Below are 26111 nucleotides of genomic sequence, written 5' to 3'. Positions count from 1 at the left end.
CTAAATTTCCCAAAGCACTGGAAACAGAATGAGACTTGACATGCTGTATTTCTGCAACACTGCTTTTTTTTCTTCCCTCTCACGCTTCCTTTTAACCATGACAGAGAAAAAATTAAAAGTAAATGACAGTTAAATGAGCATACAGAAAAAGAAGCAGCAGAGATCTTTATAGCACTAACTCACATTTGTTCCAAGCAATTGAAAGAAGTATTTGCAACTGCATTATTAGTAACAGCATAATTTGTATAAATATATGCTTACTAACTTCTTAGTAGCTGCAAATAAAGAATGAAAATGGGAGATTTTTATTGTAACCATTTAAAGCTGAAAAATCATTGCACTAATACCTAACTGCATTCTTAGAGTTAAGAGATACTGATAAATTCAGTTTTGTGTGGTTCCTTAGTGTAGTGGTTTGAAAGCAAAATCAGTGAGAGACTCCAAGTCAGAAATACAATTTAATAGAAAGAAGGCAAAATAAAATAAAAAGCAATAGTCCAGAAGACCCCTGACAGAGTCAGAATACAACCTGACATCCTGTTAGTCAGGGTGTTGGAAACAGTCCAAAAGTAAGCCCTCCTGGAGTGGCAGATATGGTCCTGTTGAAAGTAGAGATGGTCCTTTAGAGAAAAGGGTCCAGAGATGGGTCCAGTCTTCCTTTGGGAGTCTCGTGGGAACACTGGATGTCTGGTGACACTTGTGGCTCCTTTTTATCTAGGTGGAAATGGTTTGGCTCCTCCTCCCTGGGTAGAGCGTCTCACAATGAGATGATGTAATGTGTCATATCATGGGTGAGCTTTAATGACCCATTAACAGAAGATATTCCCATGGAGGTAGTGGAAGAGTGAACAGTGATAACAATCCCCCAACCGGTTTTAAAAGCTGGTTTGTTATCAGAAAGGCAGCCATGCCCTCCCTCCTGGAGTTACAACAGATAAAGAAAAAAACACCTCCCCAACCAGGTTTCAACAGATGGAATAGAATAAAATTTTTTCTATTTACAAAATCCAAGACATTCAGAAAAATCCATAGCATCAACACATGTATGCAACTTTTAAAAATCAAAAACCTATTAAAGTATGGAGGAGAGAGCCTGCTTGACATAATTGATGACTTGGACTTCTGCAGTAAGAAATTTCAGGTCATTATCAGTCAATCCATCACTCAGTGTCCTCAGATGAAGAGCAGAAATAGAGCAGATGCAGGAAATCGAACCAGACCAAGAAAGAAGCAGAGTATGACTCAATAAATGTAACCCGGGGTAATTTATTAGAACTTAGAGTTTGCTATAATCTGCTTCATTCTGCCCTTCCCAAGACTAAACTGCCTTGTGGTGCCCTTCTAAATCCTCCTTTGCCCACATCTATCCAGAATTTTATCAGGTTTTGGTTCTGTCACAGGACACCTATTTCTCACTTATCCACCAAATCATCTTTCTGTGCCATATGGAAGAAAGTGTAAGGATAGCAATCCTTTGGCTGTAGTTTGCTTAGTGGAATCTTTTATCTTCCACAATTCAGAATGTTCACAGGAGAACAAGAGGAAGATCAGAGTATGAAAATGCTATATATGAAATATATAGCAAAAGGAATCTAGTTTACACAAAACTTTCATTAGCACACTTGAATCAAAACAACGAACATTTAGTGAATCCTTAGCATCTGCAGGATTTTAAAACTGTCACCATAGTTTCAGTTCAGTCGAATCCATTAGGATGAAAATACATCTTAAGTTCTGTCTTATTAAAGTAATGTCTATGGGAAAAGATATTCCCAAAGATTAACACCTTCTGGAGTGTGCAATCTGCAGTGTGCCATGAAATTCAAAAATATCCTGTCCTAAAATGGTCCCAATCTGCCCAGGAGTTTGTTAATCTTCAAGTTACCTTAACGGGTTTATGATTTTGAAATGGCATTTTAAACATAGAATTACAAATCAAGATTCGCAGAATGTGTGCTTCAGAAGAAAAAGAAACATTCATTTTCAGGATAGTATCTGTTTTTTATTTCACAGAAGTGGCACATGCATCTGGGGCTAGGATTTTCCATGAGTTAAATCACAGACTCTGTTTGGACTTACGCAGTTTTGCCCTCACTATCTTGTTTGGTGGCACTGGCTCCCTTTTTACCCAGCAGTGAAGCCACTTTCTCAGGGTCTCCATTCTCCACTGCCTGCAGCAGCCGATCGTCATTCTTATTCCACTCGTTGGTCTAAGTAAAAGGAAAAAAAATGAGAAGTATTATCAGTACCAGCTCTGTGTACAGACTCTCCAGAATGATCCTGCACACATTTATCACCACTGAAAGCTTAAACAAAAGCCCAACCCAAAGAAACAGCACAGACAAAGCCGCATAAAAGTAATCTGCAAGCTGTGCAGCAGAGGTTCCCAAGGATTTGATGGCTTAAGCCAGTGCCTAAGCAATGACTGAAGATGAATTGTAACTTGGAAACTCTGTAGATAAGTAGTGCAGGAAAAAAAAATACTGCATTTTCTTACTGTATTTTCAAAAATTCTCCTTTATTTTTCTAGTCCTGGTTTCCATTTCAGAGCTGTACTAGCCCCATTGGACCTTCACAATATACATCACATGGACAAGCAATGAGCTGCCTCATCTTATCCAGACCCCACCCTAAAAATCTAAACCAGCTAAAATTTTCCATATTAAAAGCTTTTCCCAGCTCACATTTTGTAGAGGTTAATGGGTTAAGAGACTGCCCTTTACAGACTGCAGCTAGCTTTATTGAGTTTTTTATCCCCTGGTCTTTAAAACAAACAAACCACTAATACAGTGCTACTGAAAGGAAAGAAAACCACCCTACTTTCAGATCTTTCCAAACCTAATCCCCTAATATTTTTGATCCCTCTCAGCAGCAGAATCAGTAATAGGACATGACTTCCCAACTTGACGACTCTCCCTCCTCCTCTGAATGATCAGGACAATGACCTATTTCCTGTAAAAGACTTCCAAGTTGAATCTAGCAAGATCCTAAGAAAACAGGACAGTTAACCTTCTGTATTCCATGTGATCACAGCAAAATGAGCTCTGGAAAAGGAGTTGAAAGTTGCACACATGCATTCTAGTCTGGATCAACAACACTGTTCAGTCTCCAGGAAAAACTACTTGGTGCAGTTAAAAGCTGTATTTGAAGCAATATTAGCACCCTGCTACACTCAGGAGAGTTAACATCAACAGCTGTGACTTTCTCTTTGACATCAGTCAGCTCATCTCCAGTATGACTGTCTGTTTATGAGCACTTGATTTGTACACAATTTCTGGAATTACTAAATTCATGTTAATACATACCTTGAGAAATACTCAACTTAATAAAAAAACCCCAAAAACCTGTCCTGTCCTCTCCTCTCCCCCAGTGCCTTGTCCCAATGCTTTATGCAGACTTTTTTCCTCCAGACACATAAAGACTTTATCATTTCTCTGTCTGGACTCATGAGGAAGAGTGTAAGATGTGCACACTGATATGAACTAACCCCACATGCTGTTCACACCCTGAAAAAAGGAGGAACAGAAGGAAAGTGTTCCAGGTTAAAATATATTTAAAAAACAAATTTAAAGAACCATTAGGGAGAACACAGTATGGGCAGGAGAGCAGACAAGAGTTGAAAGAACACCACCTAGAACCAAGAGTATGAATGGCAGCTCTGTCAAAGGAAGTGGCATTCAGACAGAGCAACTGCAGTCTCTTATGGCAGTGGAATGACTGGTGAGTCAGTGCACATCCAGCAGGTCATAGTCTTTATTCTTGTGGCACTGCAATAAATTTCTATAAACTCTAGAGCACTGATTACATCAGCAAAAAAAAAATATTGTTTCTCTAAGCAATATTTAGACTCCATGACAATGAGCGGCCAGCCAAGCAGCAGACTCCACCCAAAATGAGACTCATTGCCTACCCTGCATTTGGGGAATTTCATGCTATAAAGTCAACCTATTATTAAAAGCAGATGTTAAAAAATGTATCTTACTTGTAAATAAAAAACTTAAAAGTTAACTCTCTTTACTTGACAGTACGTTATTTGGAGCTTGACCTGTTTCCAAGCTTTTTTTAATTATTCAGTCATATAGGACATTTAAATACAAGCTATTTGACGAATCAGCCTTAATCTACACACACCAAACACGCACATCCAATCCAGTACTAACCAATACTTTGAAGAAAAAACCACCACACCTAACTTGAGATTTTTTCCTGACCTGAAATCACCAATTTACTTTTGAAACATGAAATAGAATAAACTACAGGAAAATGTTAAGATTAAGGCCAGCTGAAAATCCTTGGCAGAACAGCACCCAGAAGAACATTCAGCTTTAGAGTACAAAAATGGCCACATCTTCAAGAGGCAGCCTCATGAATATTCCTTCAATAGCCAGCTATTAAATTGAAACATTATTGGCATATAATCTAATATTCAGTGTTCTGGTACAAGCAGGTAAGCACACAAAGACTGACTCCCATATTTAAGAAATATCTGAGATAAAGTGTCAATTTCCCCTTAGAGAAGCTGCTGTGGTAACTGTATTCATCTGTAATTACACTATCATTAAAATCCCAGTCCAAATAGGAATGAGCACATTTATGTCTCAAATTACCCTTAAGTAGTGTGGAAGCTGCACTGAGGAGATACTCAGATACTGAATGGCGAACCCTTGAGTATTCTGAAAGTGATTCTGATTATGCAGAACAATGTTCATGCTAACAGTAAAACATTTATGACATATGGAATCACTCTTTTACAAGAGCAGATTCTTTAACTCATCTTTACTGTAGTTTGCAACCATATCCTTTCTGGTTGCAACTTCATCCTAAAATGAACACTCACACACAAACACAATTAAGGAAAGACTTAATGATGCCTCAGCTGAAAATTGCTGCCTACTTATCTGTACAGCTAAAAAGATTCTCTCGTACTTGAGAAATAAATAGAACAGAACTTGGGCAAGCCATTAAGTGACCCTGAAAACACTCAGTAGTATCAGATGTATCTCTGTGCCAAGGAAAGTCTATCAGTGTACATTTCTTTATTTTTCACACAGAGCCAGAGAATTAATTCCTTTTCCTCCTTGGAAGAACATGGTAGAGGCTGGTGGCTAGGCTAGGTCTGTATTTGGTAGAGGCTAGGTCTGTATTTGTATTTTAGAGTCTCATTCTACAGTTCTACATCTAATTAGTGTTTCTTCTTTTAAGCACTGTGACTCAGAGATGTTAAAGAAATGAGTAATTTTAGATGTTGTTACATACCTAAATCCACTTACATTAGTTCTTGCAATTGCATGTTTAACATCTATTACATTACTTTACCTGAAACTTTATTTTGCTCCTGGAAAACAAAAGAATACACAGAGTTTCTCTTCATCATTGCACAGCAGAGTTATGCTTCTTTATAAACTATCTGTCTCCTACCTAAGATGTTTAAAAGCCATCACACTCTATTGCTCATACAAAGTCATTCATCTTTTCTTTAAAGGAATGAAGATTCCATTCTAAGGCATCAATAAACTGTCATCATTCTAACTGTAGATGAAATGTCAATTTTATGCAAGCTGCAAAAATCTATTTGTAGACCTTGTTTTATTTTTGAAATGAAATTGTGCATAAACCTGTTCACACAGAAGAAACAAGTATGTGGACATCAACTGTTGTTCAAATATTCTTCTGATAGGATCAAACTGGTTTTTTTCTTCCCCATTATGCTCAAAGACCAGCACTGTACAATGCATTCCAAAAGTTAAAGGTACAGCTAATAAAATAAATGGCATACAATACTCTCAAAAACTCATTTCAATATGGAATTGTAGCCCTACTGTCTATGTTCTTCAGGGGAAAAAAACTCTTGAAGGACAGAGAATACATATGACACCCGGAAAGACACTGTACCCAGGCTTTGGCAAGAAACTAGGAGGTATTTAAGTCAGCAGGGCACTTAAAGCGCCTCATGCAATCAAACATTGCGCAGGCGCTGCTGTCCATAGCAGATCAGAAAACCCAAATTTCTGAACAGAGGCAGTGACTGTTGCATTACACTTCATTTTTGGAGTCTTTTGTAATATTAGCCTGGTTTTGACCCCACAAGTCCCACATCATCAAATATACACCAAAGACTTGGGAGGTAACTTCTGCCGGAATGATGCAAAACATGGGTACTCCTTGTTACTGTTCATTGTAAAAGCCACCTTGAACTGACACTCATCATACAGCACCAGCATTTGTCTGTCCTGGAAAACACGCACATGGGAGATGTTCTCTTCTGCCAGGAGTACAGGATGGCCAGCAGAACAGGAGACCTTAACTTCATAAACCCATGGCATCAAGCTTCTTCCACTACAGTACCCAAACCATCTCAATCCACTTTTCCAAGATAGCCAGACATTTCTGTAAGGCTCCTTTTTCATCTGAGAGCTACACCCTGCCCCCTCTAAATAAAGATTCCTCACTTGCCTTGCTTTCAGATATCATCCAAATTGCACAGCATCATCCACACACTGCCCTTGGGGAGCTTCAGTTCTGTTATACCACTTGTTCAGGTAACATAAAAGAGTGCCAGAGAGGTCTCCACCTGTAACATTCTGAGCCAACCCATGCAAGCACTTCAAACTCAAGGTTAGCACAAAATAGCAGCAGTCTTCAGGAAAATCTTTACTATGGCACAAGAGCAACAAAACCAACAGCTAAGCAGATACTTTTCATCACTGTTTGGAGATGGGTTTTGCTCTTTTTATGTTAAGACTGCTGCAAATACAAAAGTTAGTCAACTAAGTATGTAGCATTCTAGAAAAAAATTCCCAAACATGAGCATCTCAGCATAAAGATAAACGCATATGTGTAATGAATTTGGAAAAATCTAATCCTAGAAAAAACTGCACATGAGAGTTCTCTTAATAACCACCCCCACCCTACACACACCTCCAACTCCTATAGGCCACATGCCAAACAGTTATCAACAGCCTTCCTTCAAACAATTGATATTTTGCAATAACAATGGCTTGTGAACACATGCAAAATTGATGAAACACATATTTCAGCTTCACAGACCACAGCCAGTGTTCCACGCAGCACTTCTTCAGGTTTGGGGGGGAGGAAAAGTTAGTTTGTTGTTTGTGCTTTTTTCAAACGTGTATAGTGTTCAGTATAGGTAACGATACTGAGTTTTAGATATGCAGAGACAAAGTAATCTGATCAAAGCCCAAGATGTGCAAATTTTTGGATAAAACAGGTGTTTTTCAGTCATGCCTAAAAATAGTAAACATTTTCCTATTAATGTGCAGAGGATCAGACAATCTGTCATCCCCAATAAATCCTAACATACAACACTGACAGCTGAAAGGATGGCATGCTAAAATTCAAACATCAGGTGGTCTTGAACACTCCTCTCAAGCATGCTTTTTATTCTTGATTTTCAGTTTGCAGATGGAAAAGTGTGCTGTAGGGACTCACTCAGTAGTACTTCCCTAGTAACAGGTCAGTGTTTTTCATACTGAAACACTCATAAACCTGGTAAAGGAGCTAGCCACGCTTAGGATGGAAAGTCGCTCTTGCACAGGGCACTGTGTGGTCAGTGTTAATGAAGTGAGGCTGAGAACTTGGTTGACTTGATCTATCTCAGGTTTGGCTATCTGTGCCCGAGATTAAGGTGGCTGAGTTTTTGCCTCTGAAAACCTTAAGCCAGGTCGCAAGAAAGAAGTGGAGTCTTCAAGGTCTTGTTTTCTCAATTTCTTGTGTTGTTGATTTTTCATGTATTAAAATGTTCTCCATGCCAAGCCGAGATCTGAACAGCAGCTGGGACACGAGGCGACTCTCCCCTCACTGGGATGTCGCAGCCTCTTTATACAGAAAACTACATATTGCTTGTTTACAGTTTTGTTCTGATGCCTATCACCTATACTGAAAGTGTCAACTCTACTCTGACCCAATGTCCTTAAACTACTTTGTGCCACTGTCACCAGAAGATGGAGGCCAGGGGAGAAGAAGGAAGAACCAAGGGCACCACTCCAAATCTTCCATCTTGTCCCCCATGTACATACATTCTAAAAACTCAAAACTACATAATTTTTCATCCTACACTAAACTAAACTACTGTTTTTACATGTTTGTGGTTTGTAATTCTTCTCTCAGTGTTGGAAGCCATTTACATGGGAGCATCTACTGAAGTCAAAGGCAGTGTCCTCTTGGGCTCTGCGCCAGTGTCTATTAACCCCCTGTAGAGCTCCAAGACCCCCCTGTACAGCTCCCAAACCTCCCTGCTGAGGTCTGTGGCCTTCCAGGGCGCCCAAAGGAATGTCCTGCAGATCTACACCACCAGCTTATGACTAGTCATTAAAAAAGGCAATACTCAAGGCAATGCAGAGTGCTCATACCACCTTCACTGATCACCATCAGGATGACCTCTGAAAACCATGGCTCCATCACAAACTTTGGCAGTAGTTACCAACAGCAGCTGTTGAGTCTCCTGTAAGCTCTCTCTGCGCACAATTTATTTCCAGTTCTATCACTGCAAGATACTAATGAAGTACTTATCATATTCATGGGGCTGAAACCACCCAGTAAAAATCCTTCATATTTGGGATCACACATAGCACGTTGACAAGCAGACAGATTTTGAGTCCAAAGAGAAACCTTCATATCAAAGCCTATTTTCCTATAACATTGAAGCTCACACTAGCTGTTTTACATATTGTTTTCTCTGTCACAAAATGCACAATTTCCTTTCCAGAAGAGAAGTTAAGGAATCAAAACATGTTCAAAATAGGTATCTATTATTTTTTTCATCACCACCACATTGGGATATCAAGCCTCCATTGTCTGAGATTACCAGCATACATCATGCAAGAAATAATGTATAAAAAGAGGTAATAGTTCTACTGAGCACTTGTACAACGTTTTCCAGGAGCAAATACCTGAACAAACATTAACTGGCAACAACTTTGTTTCTTTATCTTTGGCATGCAGCCTACAGGAGATGATTTAAGTGACCTTGCATTGTTGCAAACCTACTGGAGACAGAGTTATGTTATCTCCACTGAAATCAGAACTGCAGGGAAGCTGAGTAGCAAATTGAAATTCCTGATAATTTCAAACTCAGCAACTCAGTGTCTGCAAAGGAAAGGAATACTTAAAGTTTGGCGTCATAAACAAACGCATGGCAAAGACACTGAACACCACTGCATCACAAGGTCATCCACAAAAGTCCACATGTGCAGGACTTCCCAAGAGAGTTTTGAAAACAAGAACTATCTTATTGTGCTGAATACATTCACTAAACAAAACATCCCCTGAAGTTAAAACAACAGATGACAGTTTTTCTCCAAAGAATGGCTTATCTGAAAACACTATAACGTAGGAGCCAGTGGTATGCAGGTAAGGAACTTACACCTTTCCCAGCCTTCCCATCTATTATTTAGAGACTGTATTTGCCAGGAGCAAGCTTGGGTGGTGGGAGTGGAAATCTCATTTGCAGAAGAGCAGGATGTTGTTGACCTTACCAGCAACAGCTTGTTCCAGTCTGCAGCAGCTTCTCACAGGACATTCAGAGCTCAGCAGATGCCAGCAGCTGCTGCCTCCCAAGCTCCTTTCAGTTGCTGCGGCTCCAGCTCCTTGCCATGTCTCTCAAAGCCTGCCCTCATACAGCATTGCAAGCTGACCTCTCCTGCACGCACCTGACTGAGGCAGCGCCCTGAAAGGCCATGCCAGAAGATGCTGTGTTCATTAACTTCTCTACAAGTAAGGTCTAGACCTCTAATTAAGCTGTCAGAAAAGCAAAGCGTGGCAATGGCTTTCAAAGTATTCATAGTGATATTATCTAAATGTCACTAATTGGTACAAGTGAGTCTTTTCCAGCTTCACTGGACCATTCACGTGGCCTGTTTTAGGTGATGGATGGCTAGTAACATTAGTTATATTTACATAAGAAGATGAAACATTTGCAGCTCACAAGACTACGAATGCTATTCTTTAAAGGTAGAAATGGCAGCAGTGCAAATAACCTGCGCATATTTTACAACCATTTCCCTCCTCTTGTGTCTTGAGCTATGGTGCCTAGCTGAGGTAACTGGCCATGAGGATTGCATGAGGTCCATTTGGTACTGGAGACTGTATTTCTGTCAGACCATGAATTCCATTTGAATCAGAGATAAAAAGCACAGCCAGGGAAGGCAGGAAGCAGTTGGAGTGAATGGATAAGGAATGGTAACAAAAGACTAATGGCAGATTGTCAGTAAACCTTGATAATTACCCATTCACTGGGTAGCTTCTGTAGATAAAGAAGTGATTATTATCCAAGCAAGCTATTTTTTCACACTGAACCCCAGAATAATGCAACCGAACAGCAAGTCACTCAGCAGGGCATTTCTATCAGCCAGTGAGGCTGCCTGGAAACTTTCCTGGCAGAAGGCAACCAAAATCTGTGAAAAGAAAGGGTCTTTCACCAAGAGAGAAGGGGAAAGATGACCTGACTAAAATGGTTATCTGAGACTGTAAGTCTGGGGGCTGGGGATGTGGGAGGAGGGAAACTGTAGAAAAAAGTTAGCGTGGTCTTTGCTTAAATGATGACTGGAATTTGCAGCAGGCTGTGAGCTGTGCTCCAAGAACACTCAAGAGGGAAATGAAAGTGATAATAAGTTTGCTGTTTTGCTGAGATATTTGTATTCCTTGCATGCAAGTTTCTTAGGTGTTTTTTGTCTTGTTTGGTGGTGGTTTGGTTGAGTTTTGTGAGTGGGTTTTTTGTTTGCTTTTTGTTTGCTGTTGTTTGTTTGGGTTATTCTAAAAAACCCCTGTGGTTAGTTTCACAGTTTCAGTCGGGCTTTGAACGCAGAGTAGCCATAAGGTCAGGCAGGGAATGTGCACAGTTAAAGCACAGAAAAGCAGCCAATTTGTAACTAAACTGCAGGACTTCATTTCTGTGAGAGAAAGAAAGTTAAAGAGTCTGAGAGCCAAAGTCAGGAAGGAAGGACCAGAGAGCATGATACAGTCTACCCCGCCTAAGGAATACAGCTGGCCCATACTAGAGTGTTTAGAGGCACGTGGTGAAGTTTTGTAGGGGTTGGGAGGCACACAGCTCACACATGCTGCTTGTTTCACTTCATACTAAAGGCCACAATGTTTTTTTTCCTTTCAGATACTACTTTTCCGCCTTTTTAGAAGAGATAAATCAATCCGTGCATTTGAGGAACAGTGGCATTATCTGCTAACATTGCATTTAGGTACATCAGGAGTTTTCTTTTAAGAAATTACTGATGTTTTCATGTAAGCCATCTCTTATTATTGAGTATAAAGGAAAAGCAATGAGCAAAAAGCTCACAACATGCAAGGCATTAGGACAAAACAAGAAAAAGTACATCTAAATCATTAGTAACATACAGCCACCAGAGCACTGGCTGTGCTGGCAATAAGTCCAGCTACTGTCAATTTTTTATAATCTCATACATCATCAGTACAGCACCTGAAGATTTATGCTTATTTTCAGATGGCAAAGGACGTAGCAGTAACCACACCACATGCAAACAATCACTCTCAGTAAGACAAGAAAGTAAAGCCAAGAATTAATTGTGTATATTTGTGTAAATGAAACAATGTTTATTTTAACACAGGAAAAAACACAAGGGACTTTCTAAAAATAAAGACGTTAAATCTATTCTGTTTGAAGTGGCCATCTCCCATTGTTCTGTGTTTTCTCAAAGTTCTAAAGATATGAGCTACGGAGAACTCAGATGACTGTTCTTGCAATTACTCAGTAACTGCACTAAAACTAAAGTATATCTAACTACTGATTACTGCTGGACACATGGGAGCTCTTCACTTTGAAAAAAATTCATGGGGTGTCAAAACACAGACTTAAAAATGACCACACTTCTCTAATGGTTATCCAAGGATCCTCAATTTTCCTTACCCTAAAATATAAAAACGTATATAAACAAGAAACTGATAATCAGCACGAGACATAAAACAGACCACTTTTAACAAAGTCTTAAGACTGAAGAACTACTTAATCAACAGAGTTCAGTTACTTACAAAGGTCAAACAGCAACTCACATAAAGCCTTTCAAGTTTTGGGATTTCCGCTGCACAACTGCCTCACGGTCAGTTGGGAAAAAAGGGAAATCAAGAGGTTCAAAGTAAAATTGCCTGGACAATCTAACATGACCTTTTATCTGGTAAGTATATTTCAGCAGTAAGTAGGGTGTAAGATATAGGGACAATGCTAACTCTGCAAGCAAAGTTTGTTTATTCAGCTATTGTGTTGGTGATCTTGATGATCCTCCATACTGCGTTAAAGACAGAGGTCTGTGAAGACCAGAGTGTGCCCAAGCACCATAGCACACACTTGAACTTCTTGGTTCTAGATAGGGAATCCAGTCCCCTGGATTTCCACATTTAATCCACAAAAGACTTCCCTAGTGGAAGGTTTGTAAATTCTGCACATTAAGCCATTAGAGAATGTCCAAAGGAGGTGAAGGGTCTGAGGGGAAGTTGTGTGAAGAGTGGCTGAGGGTACTTGGTCTGTTCAGCCTGGAGAAGAGACTGAGAGGAGACCACACTGCAGCTACAACTTCCTCAAGAGGGGAAGAGGAGAGGCAGACATTGATCTCTAATCTGTGGTGACCAGTGACAGGACCATAGGGAATGGCCTGAAGTCATGTCAGGGGAGGTTTAGGTTGGATATCAGGAAAAGGTTCCTGAGGGTGGCTGGACACTGGAACAGGCTTCCCAGGGCAGTAGTCACAGCACCAACCTGGCAGAGTTCAAGAAGTGTTTGGACAGTGCTCTCAGGCACATGGTGTGACTCCTTAGGATGGCTGTGCAGGGCCAGGAGCCGGACTCAATGATCCTGATGGGTCCATTCCAAATCAGCATTCTATGATTCTAAGGCTTGGTTTGAGTATCTGAGGTGACTATGTCTACCTAGATTTTTAGTAGCACGCTCCGGTTTCTGTTGACTAGTAAGCTTAGAGAATACAGGCACTTGATGGATCTTCTTGATTTCCGATGGCCAAATGGAAATCCATTGTGTACTGGCACTTTAGACCTAAGGCTCCATCTTTCCTCCTGTCTCAAAACATTGTTTATCTTGCCACTGCTGCACAGTAAGCTGATTTTCATGATGTTTAGAGCTGCTACCCATTTTTCCTCCCCATTAATCTGCGAAGGGGAATACAGACACAAAGGCTGCAGACAAGAAAAGAAAAAATTAAACATCAAGCAGAAGTTTACACTGTCAAGAACTGATGTAAGATGTACTGCTGTAAGCTGTGTTCATAAAGTACAAGCCACCATGACACTTTGTGTTTGTATTACAAACGCCTACATGAAATTCCAGTTCACAATGGAAGTTGCTACCTTTTTTGCCCCTCTGTTAGCAAGACAAAGTACATTACTCGACTAAATTTCACCATCTTAACATTCTCCATAAATGCCAGAAAAGATCTTAGATGTTTTTAAAAACACTTCACAATATTTTTTATACCTACTAGCATGCCATTGTAGGAAGCAATACAATTTCCAGATTCATAACAAAATACGTATTAACATTTTGAAACTATTCAAAGTAGAAAAACAGTCTATTTATAGTTGAATTTGTCATTCTTGTAAAGGACATAACCACTTTTACAGGATTATAAGCCTCTATTCTGAAACTCATGACAAAGCCAAACAAAACAGTGCAAGCATAGAGACAAATCTCTATTACAAGAAATTATTTTGTTTGGAGTCTTCAAGGACTCAACTCAATCTCCAAAAGTACTTCATGACTACAAAAGAAGGCAAAAATGTTTCACTATTCGTCTGATCTTCCTGAGGCCACTAACAGATGCTAGTGCTGTGGATTGACCTCTAGACCTAACATTTGTCAGTTTCCAAAATCAAATATTAAAGAAGCAAGCTAAGCTTAGCTGCTTTTACTTCTATGACTGCAATGAGGGGTAAATCCAAGAGCCAAGGGGAAAAGCAAGCAATTGTTTTGCATGAAAATAAAATCCACTTCAGCTGCCAGTGAAGAACATGTGAGATTTCACACCACCACATCTTCCCACATTGTTTATCCTCCACATCACATGCACTGAGAATCAGTCAAGTCTTTTATGACTCAGGCTCTCTGTATGCAGAACAACAAATGCCCACACATGGCAGGCCTGAAGCAAAAGGAGAGAAAGAACAAGCAGGAACTCACCCTGGTTCCTTTCCTTAGGCCTCATCCAAAGAAGGAATTCCATTTCTCTACAGGCATGAATAATGACATGCACAAGTTTTCTGTTCAGCAGGCATGGATGGCCTTGTCTTTCATCTGATCAGAGCCACAACTTACACACCTTTCTCCAGGCAGCACCTGGAAACTCCGTTTTGGCTGCCCTAAGCCAGTGCTAGGGGTTTAACTATGCCTACTTGATCAGTGATTGATAGCTATCTGCTGCCTGGCACAACCACCACAGTATTAATGGACTGATCTGCATATCAATAACCTGTCTTCGTTCGAATATTCTTGTCAATAATATGATTTACTAGAACACTCAGTCCTTTCACTGCAGTGCTTTTGCTGATTTGGATACCCTGCAACTCGCCAAATGTACTAGGATTGTTTACACAAGATGACAAGAGCTACGAATAAGCCTCTGCTTTTTTGTTTTAATTAAAGATTCACTTGGCTCCTACTATAGTACTAGACTGGACTATATTTGCATGTCACAATCATCAAAATACTTTCCTGTTATCAAGGTAAGTGCTGCCAGTGGTTTGTTTGTCCTCCCCTTGTAAGGAATACTGTTCCTGCTATGTCAAGACACCTTACTGCAGGTTGTCTAGTTTATATTCTGATTTCTTCACAAGGTCTGCACACATTTTCTGTAATAGAGCTCAGCAGCTCAAAAACATAGAGATTTTCAACTTCCCCAGTACAAAGTTACTGCAAATTAAAAACTTTATATATATATATATGATGTACAAAGTGCAAAATCTGGAAGGACAGTCCATTCCCCAGAGTCTTGCCAGAGAAAGAGCACACAACTCCAGGGAAAGTGAATGGGCTGGCTGTGCTACCAGCCCCTTTCCCAACATCAGAAACATCCCTGCTACAGCTATAACCATTTCATCACAGTTCTTGCAGGGGCTGACATGAGAGAGAAATCCCTAGTAGTATCATAAATCTTATAAAATGTTTTCCCCTTGATGCCTACAAGCAAGACTGACCTGACCAATATCCCTAGCCATGCTCCCCATCAGGATCAGTTTACTCTAAACGTGTTTCAGAGACTGAGACTGCACACCAGGGCTATACCGGATCCCGTACGGCACCTAACACAACAACTTTGAGTAACTGCTGAACTCAGACGTGTTCCCAGGAATAAATGGCCAGTCAGTGGACAAGAAATTATTATCTTTTTTCAAAACACGCTTTTCAATAATTCATGTGAAAGGGTGGAAGAGCAGAGGGAGAGCAAGGTTTTAAGTCTTCATGGAAGAAGATATAACACCTAAGAGCTTAGGAGTCATGACAAAAATGCAAAGAACGTGAATTTGTTGGTTTTTTTGGTTTCTTTTAGGAATCCACGTCACATATCTTAGGGGTTCCCTTCCATCTCATGAGATAGAAAACCCAGAAGAACATACGAGAATCCTTTTTTTTTTAATCAGCATCTTTAACAGATTCAGTTAATAGCTGCAAAGGATTATATAAATAAGCTGGAAATGAGATAGTTTTCATTGCCAGAGACAGCAGAAGGTCTTTTCCAAATTTTATGGGTTTAAAAAAGCCAATAAATTTAACAGTCTTTTGAAGATGCTAGTATAATCCCTCCAAAACTGAAGAGAACAGATGACTCAACCACATGGCTAAGTTCCACCAAAATTCTGTCTTGTAATCATAAAAAATGATGTAATGTAGTTTGGTCCCAGGAGAAGGAAAGGCGTTAGACATATGTGACATGCACAAACATTGCCTGCATCCATCTGGCTAACTATTTTAAAAAGGTATTACACAAATGAGCAGGGTTTTCTAGAAGACTCCAAAATAAATATTCTTAAGCCTTCTCTTGGAAAAGAAATGGGTATTGCTCTTAAAAGCTATATTAACGCACCAGCCATTATCATTACAAACTAAACAGGTATAATGAACAAGTTGTTATACCTTTCTGCAGCAATGCAGCTTTAAAAAAATTGCCTTTATAAACTTTGAAAGCAACCTGTGTTTATTACTACTTCACACTTAATAACACGAAACTTTTTGGAAAAAAGAGCTTTAAGGACAATTTGGAAACGAAAAGAAAATTACCTTTTAAAATATCTGGGAAAGAGAAAAGTGCACATGAATTCAGAATACCTTCACTAAGTGGCAAAGGATGTAATTTTCTGCATCATGTAAACACTGAATTGAAGAAAGGTGCCGCAAAGGAAATCAGTAATCAACTGTAAAACATAAAGTAGTCTTCAATACTGAAATATGTGAAAGAGAAGCCATCAATACCTCAGTTACTCAACTATTTCACATAGTCCCTTGGAATTAATGGCAACCATTTGCCACTATTATTGCTCTGGCCCTCATTGTATTCACAGTGCCATTTAAGAAGGTATACAAAGATGCCTTAATTAAGTATGTAATGTCTAAGTGTTATATAAAAAAAATAGTTGTGGGTGGTTTAAATCCCCCCACAATTTAAGCCAGAGTTCCAGAAAAATAAACTGATTCTTGCAGGAAAACTAAAGAAAAATGACAAGCAGGAAGTTTCTTTTCTCGTAGTGGCAGAGTGAGCAAGGAAAAATTAGTGGTGACTGACTGAGGTGTAGCTACTCCGAAGTATTTCTAAAAAACACCATGTTACAATTATCCCCATGTCATAATATCTTCCTGGGTAACACAGACGGGAGCCTGTCAGCCTGAGCACATGGACTATCCTTTTCCTCTAATAGTGTGTACACTTAACCACGACAACAAAGCATTTTCGAAAGAAACTAAGTTTCAGTAGAAACTAAGAAGCCAAGAGACCATACAAGAGAACTAGGAAATATACCCATACTTTCTGAGTCTTGGCTCAATTCATCTGAAATCAAAGTGTTAGGAATCATCAGGTAAGACATACATAAGGAAACAGAACTGAATGGACTGTATTCACCAATGTGCAGTATTGATTTCTTTCTTCAAAATTGCATTAGAGCTGGAAAGGTTTCAGAAGGGCAAACATGATCCAAAACATTTGTATGGAGATCAAACAGGCTAAGGTACCTCAGCCTAGTTAAACTAAGGGGAACACAAAGATGACAAAAACCACTGAAAAGGTGTACAGGGATCAACTGTTACAGCACACATGACGGACCATCACATGAAGGTGATGGAACCAGGTCAAAGTAAAACAACAGACAATATCAGACTTGTGGAAGTCTTTTCCAAGGATGTTGCAGACAATAGGTTTATGTGGGTTCAGGGAGGGACTGATCAAACATTAGGAAAGGTTCACTATAGGTTTGGAAAAGAGTTTCCACATGCACAGGAAACTGCTTGAGCTGAACTAAGCAGCTAGGAAAGAATTTAGGAGAAGCGTCATACACACTTGCTCAGTGCTTGCTCTTCCCTAGATATATCCCAACAGGCACTTCTGGAAACAAAAGACTAGGGACCCTCAGACTGAGTGTTTTGAAATTTGTTCCGCTCCATTGTTTTGGGGGTTTTTTGTTTGTTTGTTTTTGGGGGGTTTTTTTGTGCCACAGCTCCTATTCCCTCTCCTGCTCTGCAGAACAAAAACCATATTGGTCTCTGTACACCCTGATAGGCACCAAGACCAAGTCCGGCTACAAACACTGCCCAAAACCAATGGTTAACCACATGTGACAACACTGTTTTTCTTCAGTAGTGAGAGACAGAAAACAGCAAGAAAGAAATGCAGAACTGCTACAGCTCATGTATGCCTCGTCTAACCAACAAGCACAGCCCTAAGCAAGAAACCTCTGTGCCGAAGCAACGTCCTCAAAATAGGGCTGTACTGATGTCTCTGCTTTCTCCAGTATCCCAAGACAATGAAGGAAAATGAGGCAGCAACCTTGAATTCAACATGTTAGCTCTGTAGCACCAGAGCAACATTTTTTAAAAGACAGCAGAAAAGATATGGTTTAGAGCCACCAGATTTGGCTATGCTGCCTTAACCACTCAGGCAAAAAGCTAGAATACTTTTGATTGTATGGTCTTCTCAGGCTCCAGCCACCAATTTCTATAATATTCTGGCAAGAGATTTTAATGGTAACTTGCATCAAAGGATGAAGTCTAAACTGAGGACAGATTACAGCCACACTGTAATTCATGGTTTGAAAAAAAAAAAAACTCAGCATGAATAAAAAAGGTCATTCTGACATGGGCTAAGGACACATCTTTACTACAGAAGGATACTAGTTCAGTAGACTACCATCTCTTATATTAAATACATTTTAGGGACATCCCATTATTAAATTCTTTGTTGAACCAGCCATTTTGAAAGCTAAATATCTTATTTATGTACCTAAATAAGGATTTGAAAAGGAAGCTCTCAAGAGCCCTTATACTAGTAAAAGAATATTTTTTGACAATAATTGTTGAATTATCAATCGCCACATTTCAGTTATGTTTCATCCTTCTAAAATTCTTCACTGCACTAAGGGAAGAAAAAAACATCAAGGACTTCTATTTGGAAAGTTCCACACAGTATTGTGTAATTGCCCCTGCAATTACTTCTGAGAAATCAAATTTTAAAGATTTTGACCTGCTATGTTAGTTGAATGGAAGAGGCTGACAAAGCTAAGAAAGTGAAATCAACCTCCTGTTACTCTTCCAGGAGCTGAAGTGAAGATACCACTATTAGCAAAATCTGGGAGTAATATTACTGTAGTGACAACGGAAATTACAGTAAAGTGTGAACAGACAATTCCTCCATAATCTCACCACAGAACATTGCTATCTGCTTGAGAAAAAAAGGCTCAAAATGCTCTTCAGCAGCTCTAAAGAACTCTACAAGACTGAATGATTATACACTGGAAAGTGTTTCCTTAGGAATGAGGAAAGTTTTGGCACGAACTCTGCAACATCACTATAAATTAAACCTCTGTGCTGCAGCTGTCCAAGGCTTTGTACTCAGTCCCTGACACAACACGTTGCCTCAGGCTGCTTGCTGAATGCCTGCCCAGCCACTGAACTGGTTTTATTGTGCTCCCCCTTGTAAAACCGGCTGTTACACTCACTGCAGCCTGGCCATCTCCAATGCCACTTTCTTTAGGCAAATGCTCATGATTGAACAAGACATCAAACCTTGGGCCAAGGTTTTGTAATTGCTTGATGGTTACCTGCAACCTCCATGGCATATTAAAAACAGCTTTTACCCAATAGCTTTTCACATTGTAAATTAAAAGAAAGAATCAACATCAGGGACAAATGAGGGAAGAAGGATTCCACCATTCCAAATTCAGTTTTGTTTTGGTATATTGTTTTGGTTTGTTTTGGTGTGGATTTTTTTTTAGTTAGTTTGAGGACGTTTTCTTCTGTTTTGCTTTGTTTTTTAATGAAAGCAGCAAACATTCTAGCAAATGAGAAGCATTCTGAGAATATTACATTATTTGGAAAGAGGTTTTAGATTAATATTGAGCTTCATGGGTAGCTAGCCACTTCCTTAGCTTTGTTTTATTTTAGAATGCGTCATTCTTTTATTTCTATGCCTATCCAAAAAGTTTTCCAAACATTTAATGTCAGGCAGGAAAACTGAAGTGGAAAGTGGATGACAGCCAGTCTAACTGAGCTTTATCAACACAGTCCATACATCCTGACACACTATACATGCTCTAAGTTACCTCAAGCACTATAGCCAGTCATGCCACTGCTATTTGAAGAGACGTCAATATTTTGCAAACAGAAATGATGGAGCTTCAGTGTAAAGTCCAAAATAACATGCCATATTGTTTATAATCCATATGCTTTTTGCATGAGATTGGAACACACAATAAAAAAGACAATAAAAATAACCCTTGTATGTAAGTAGAACTAGAAAAGTTAGGTGCTGTAGCGCAACATATTTATTACTTTTAAGGCGTGAAAAAAGATTACATTTAAGAAGTATATTATTAGCCTGCAAAACTCCAGGCTTCATTATGTATTGCTCGGTCTGTATATGTACAGACATACACAGACAGACCACCAAACCAAATTGATACTGCTTTTCAGTTGGATGAAAGAGCAATCACTGTGGAGACAAACATGGAAAAGATTCATGCTAAACTCAAGAAGTTAACCATGTTTCAAGGCATGGTCTTTTCTGACCTTGGCAGCTTGGGAGTGAATTCTGAACACTTTCAGAGAGGTGGCAGAGCTTGTCTGGCATGGATGATCTCTACAAAAAACACTGGACCAAAACCAGAGAGCTAATTACTTGCGCTCAATAAAAACCAATGTTTCTTGCTACTGCACCAATGCAGCCACTACCAGCACTTATTTTAGATACAGCTACTGAGTTATGACAGAAAAAGCCTGGTTACCTTGGAGATTACTCCCAGACAGCTCTGGCAGAACTCACAAGATGTATTTTACCAAAATTGTTCTCTTTTGTATGCAGTCAATTTCTATGTGCTTGAGCAAAACACAAGAACATCAAACAAAAAAACCACCATAGTAGTTCATATTTCAAGTACTCTCCCAGCATAGCTAGAATTTAAACACAAAGTAAAGGAAAAAATATTTGTGCCCAGATCCTACTCTGTAGGTGAGTATTAACGCCATGGTTTGATAGAAGGCTTCTGTACACACAGGGGATTTTGTTCGTTTGTTTGCTTTTGTTAGGGATTGTACAGATAAGTAGGCATCATAACAAAATAATTCATTTAAGTAGGCTTTCTTTCCACCAAATATAGAAAATATACCAATTATTTCATTGTTTTAATATAATCTCCGGGATGGAGGATTGGTATTTTGGGACACATGCTGGAACAAATACTCATGTTTACTTTCAAAATAACAGAACAGCAACTCATCTGGAAATCACCCTTTCTAAACTGAGCCTAAAATAATTTTTATCTGGGAAATAAACTGTGAAGTCCTGCAATAAACACAGTCACAGGAGAACTGGAAGGATCTATGAAAACAAGAGTTCAACACATCTGTGATGATACACAGTGTTCAAGAACACTTTTGTTCTGTTTCTGAAGACAGCATAAAAGGGCATTTCTTGCACCAACAGCTAAAAAAAAGGGGGGGGGCAAAGAATCCATTCAAATAGTACAATTGTATCTGATTTGCATGGTTAAGCATTCCAGTTTCCTTAACTGTTTAGGTGGGAGGATGGGGGAGCATTACCCAGTGACCTTTTCCACAGTAAGCCTGACTGAGCTGCACACTCTGTATTTACAGGTGTTCCACACAGCTAGGTTATCTGGTCTTCAACATGGCAAAAATATTAACTCTTTGCAAACTATTCACTTCACAGTCAATATATGAACACAGATGGGGAAAGGGAAAGTTTATAATCACTCAATTAAAAAGAAAAAAGCACACACTTCCATATACGTATTTTGAAACTCCCACAGGGAATTTGAACACAATTTCCTCCCATTATTAGGGTGCATGTACATCTCAGAGATAATCAATAAGCCAGAGTAACACAGTCAACAAAAGCTACAACCTGGTCACAACAAGGAAAATATTATATGTTTAGAATTCATTGCATTGATTTTACAATTTCCTCCTATTTTGGCATTTCTTTAGAACAGACACACATACCCCTATTTAAGTTTCTGCCTTTTCTTATTGCATCTGTGTAGCTCACCTACTCACACCAAAACATATGTGACACTTGCACTTTTTTCCTTCTTTAAAAAAGGCATGTTTATCACCAAGTTGTCAGAAGTGAATTCCTGCATAAATCAGTCTCTAGGAAAACAGACAGCTCCATTGCCTCACTTTAATTCTGTACAAAGTGTTGCCAAACAGAACTTCTAGATCCTTTCAGCAGAGATATGTTCCCTTTTAACACTTGTTTTAGCACTTGTAACACCCTCCTGCTCCGTAAGACTGCCTGAGGAGCTACGAGTGATCTGTGCTGTCTCGGCTGCCCTACTGACACACAGCATACAGGCAGTGGAAATGCTTTTGCAGAAAACTGACTTGACGCTTCTCTTCTCTTGGGATGTCAAGCAGACATTTCCGGAACTCTGTGAAAGTCAATCCACCATCACAGCTTAAGCTCTTTGGCTACTTGTTCCCAGCTTCGCTCTCCAACTACAAACCCTTCTATCTTATAAGTACAAGAGACTTGATACCTTACCACTGCAGCTATCTCTCATGCTGCTCAGTCCCTGAGCTACAAAATCTGCAACCACACCACACGAAGAAAAACCTTATCTCCCACTAAGGAAATGCTCCTCTTCTGCTTGGAGAAGAGCCAGGGGAGCAGTGAGCAACAGATACATAAGGAACCAGAGTTAATCAACTCAACAGCACACACAACTTGCAGACAACATGCTCTACAAGGTGTGAAGAATGTCAGGTGTTTACAAAGGAAAACATTGGTTGGAGAAGGTTCTGCTACCCATTGGCCAAATTATCAAGGGTAAGCAAGACAGCCAGTTATCTTTGCATATTATGTGTAATTACAGACCTATTTTTAGACTTGAATGGTGTGTTTTCCTTTCACCATCTTAACACTGTGAAGTTGTACACAAAAATAAGATGGCTTTTTATTCATAACTTACATTCCAAATGTCAAACAGGCATCGTGCTCTCCTCAGGATAAAAATAATTTTAAAATTCTTTCTGGTTTTAATTTCTTTTGGTGAGAATGCTCCAAAGAACAGAGGGAACAGAACATATTTCTGTTCATATTTTCTGAGTTAGCCTTCCCCACTCACCCTGAACTTTCACCTCCTTGCAGACATTCATGCCTGTTGAAAATTAAAATGTCTGCATTGCAAGATGGGCCATTATAATTCAACACATGCTGTTTTGGAGAAGAAAAAGCATGGTTTTGAAATAGCTCTGTTACAGGTCAGGAATGTAAAGCAGAGTTCATATTTCAAATGACAATGGGAACCAGAGCTTTCTTGCAAACCCAACCCAGCTTACAAAAAATGAAGGAAAAAGAAATCTGTGCAGTCAGGTCTTTGCAGGGTCCTGCATCAGAGCAGCATTGCAAAGTCCTGTTTTCACCACTGAATGCAAGTTTTCAAGATTTGCTTTTTGAACATACTTTTCTGCTGCAGTGTTTGCTCTGCCACAGATGATTCAATGGGCAATTACTTGCTCTGTATCCTTCCAGAGAGCATCCCAGGCTCACAAAACAACTGCACTGTTGAAACACTACAAGCAGAAAAAGTACAGCTCAAATGAGATGGCATCACAAATATCTATTATATTCCTCAAAGCCATGAAGGCTGTGGTTTGATGCATTTTGCTACAAGTCCCAACAACTCCCCACAGAAGAGGGCAAAATCTCATTGTCTCAATAAACTAACCCCACTGTTTCAGTTCATCTACTCCAAACAATCCTTTTTTGCACTTAGATTCATGTGTGCCCTTAAGAAAGAAAGACTATGAAAGTCATTACATCTGTGTGGTATCAGTGTCAATACCCTACAGTGGACCACCTTGCTTAATGGTCTCAGAAGACAGAGGGGAAGCCAAGCAAAGCCAAATAAGACCACGAAGAGTTCATTCTCACAGAAAGAGCATCTGTGGAACAGCTCCCAAGCTCCAGAAAACTTGTGTTGCAGAATTTGTCCAAGCCTCACTTGCATTCTATCTGAGGTGCAAGACCCTGTCAGACAGATTTGGTATCACAGTAACCCATTTTGACTGTTCACTAGGCTACAGCACCTTGCCAAGGTAACAGGCTCCTGAGAAGAGCTCCTGAGAAAGCTGTATGTATCTCCCACACAGAAAATGCAGGTTTTGCATGAAAATTATTTAATGACTGCCAGTTTTTAGGCAACGTCTCCTGAAACAAGGCATCTCAGTATCTTCCTCCCCTAAAACCTCTGCTGACAGAATGGAGGAGGCAGCAACTTGGACAGAGCAGGCACCAGGCAGACAGCTTTCCTGCACATGCATACTCTGACATGTGAGACTCAATAACCTCTGAAGGGTGAAGCTAGAAAATTTGTACAACAAAGCACAATAAGATAATGAAAGAGATAAAAGAGAAAAGACCTTATTCTCTTTCATTTCTTGTCTGAATAAACAGTATAAAAGTAGCAAGAAACATGTTGCAAGTTGTATCATTAAACTTCTCAAAACATTGACAGTGGCAAAATATGACTCTTCTTCCACAAGAAGTTACATATATCAGCATAACATACATGATCCTATCAACATAACATACATTATATCAGGGAGGAAAAAAATATTGTAATGTTGCAAAAGGCACAGGTCTACTTATTTTATTAGAAACAGTGCAGGCAGATGAGTGTCAGAGTTGTTTATCCTAACATTTCCGTCAGGGTTGAAAGTACCATTGTACAAAGCACTAGAGAAAACAAATCTAACCTTAATTACTCTCAAATTTCAAGGACAGCCAGATGCTTGATAAAATAAAGGCAGTCTCCAGAACAGTCACGTTAGGTAGCTTTAATTAATAAATTCAATGCAATACTACTTTCATAATTCCAACTATTTTACAGAGTTGAATCAGATCTTCTATAAGTTTATTTAACACAGGAAGAAATCACATTCTTATACTTGAATATAAATTGTCAGCTTTAGAAACAGGTCCCAGATGGTAGCTTTCTGTTAGCACTACTTGGTGACCAAGAGAAATCTTCAGCCCTTGATAAAGCTGATTTTAGCAAATTCAACAATACATGTTTGAGGGTCCTGTTCTTGTTCCAGAACTGCTCCTCTAGAAATAAAATTTAATTTGGTGCCATTTCCCCCTCCTCCCCCAGAGAATTATGCAATCATTCTATACCAGTATACCTACTCCAGGATTACCAAAAGCTAGAAAGCAGTATCCAGGATGAACACACTCATGCAAGTTTCATGAAAAACTGATTATATTGACAAGAATAATACTGTGCCACCACCAAAGGCTACAGCATTAGCTTAGCTATTGTGTTTGATCTGTCAAATGCCAAACAGCTACCTGCACTCCCTGCTTTAGTAATTTGAAACAGCCCCAGCAGACACCGTGTGATGCCTGGCAGGCACATGGGAGACCCTGGAGAGAATGAGAGGAGAGAGCTGCCTCTGCATAGATGTCAGAGAAAGAGCAGAGAAGGCAGACACTGAAGGCCAGAGTACGAAAACCACAGGTACTGTGATCAAGTGGAGGAGTACAAAACATGCAGGGAGGCACACACACCACTAGCTCTGCATTTCACAAAGGACCTTGTGAAATCTAAGGAATCTAAGACTGATTCTGCCCAATCCCAAGAAAAACTGTAAATGCTCCTAAGACGTTTTCTAAAGAGGTCAGTTTACTTTCTTACAACTTTTGCAACGTATGTGGTCATAGTTGCAACATAAATCAGAGAGACTTGGTTTGCCGAGAAAGGAGGTTTAAACTGGGGGATCAAGGACGGTAAGAGAGATCACAAATAGAACGTGTTTGGTACTTTTTAACACCAGTGGCAGCAACTCCAACCCTCACTTTGCATACAAAAAAATTAGTTGATTAACTCTCTTAAAAGCACTCTCTGTATTGAGTCGTTGAGGAGGGAGAACTGCATGAACACTATGCTGCTTTCCACTACTAGAAATAAGATTCTTTGTCATTCTCATCAGCTGAAATTACATTCTCCTCCAAAAACTGCTGTGCATGACAAGCTTACATACTAAAAGACTGAGACAGTTAAGTATTAAGTAAGCGAACACAAATTAACATCAACTGCTGATTTTCCCTACCACTGCTTTCTTGTAACAAAGACTAAAGGCATTGTAATTAACTTTCCTTATGAAATGCTATGTTATAAAGTTGGGCCTAATTAGATGCAATATAATTCTTGCCAGAAACAGATAATGTGTGTCTTTCATCTACTTGGGTGATTGGAATTTATTAATGTTCAGCATGTCTGCATAGCACAAACCACGTTTTACCCACTGCTGTACAAACAAGCACAGTGTACCTTTTAAGGTATGATCATGTGCATCTGGTACTTTGTAAGTGGGAAATGTGGCTTTCATT

At 39.5% G+C, this 26111-nt stretch overlaps 1 protein-coding gene across 2 annotated transcripts in view; it reads right to left on the bottom strand.

Moving 5' to 3' along the window:
• Positions 1-26111, bottom strand: part of RAI14 (retinoic acid induced 14) — an 86978-nt gene that overhangs the window by 35593 nt on the left and 25274 nt on the right. For both annotated transcript variants that reach the window (XM_066339610.1, XM_066339611.1), the window contains exon 3: positions 2080-2210. In XM_066339610.1, the coding sequence (XP_066195707.1) occupies positions 2080-2210 (131 nt within the window). The remainder of the gene's footprint in view (positions 1-2079; positions 2211-26111) is intronic.

The sequence above is a fragment of the Sylvia atricapilla genome, chromosome Z (assembly GCF_009819655.1).
Source record: "Sylvia atricapilla isolate bSylAtr1 chromosome Z, bSylAtr1.pri, whole genome shotgun sequence".
NCBI lineage: Eukaryota > Metazoa > Chordata > Aves > Passeriformes > Sylviidae > Sylvia > Sylvia atricapilla.
Note: the sequence above shows the minus strand (reverse complement) of the source record. Positions and strands in the feature narration are given on the sequence as shown.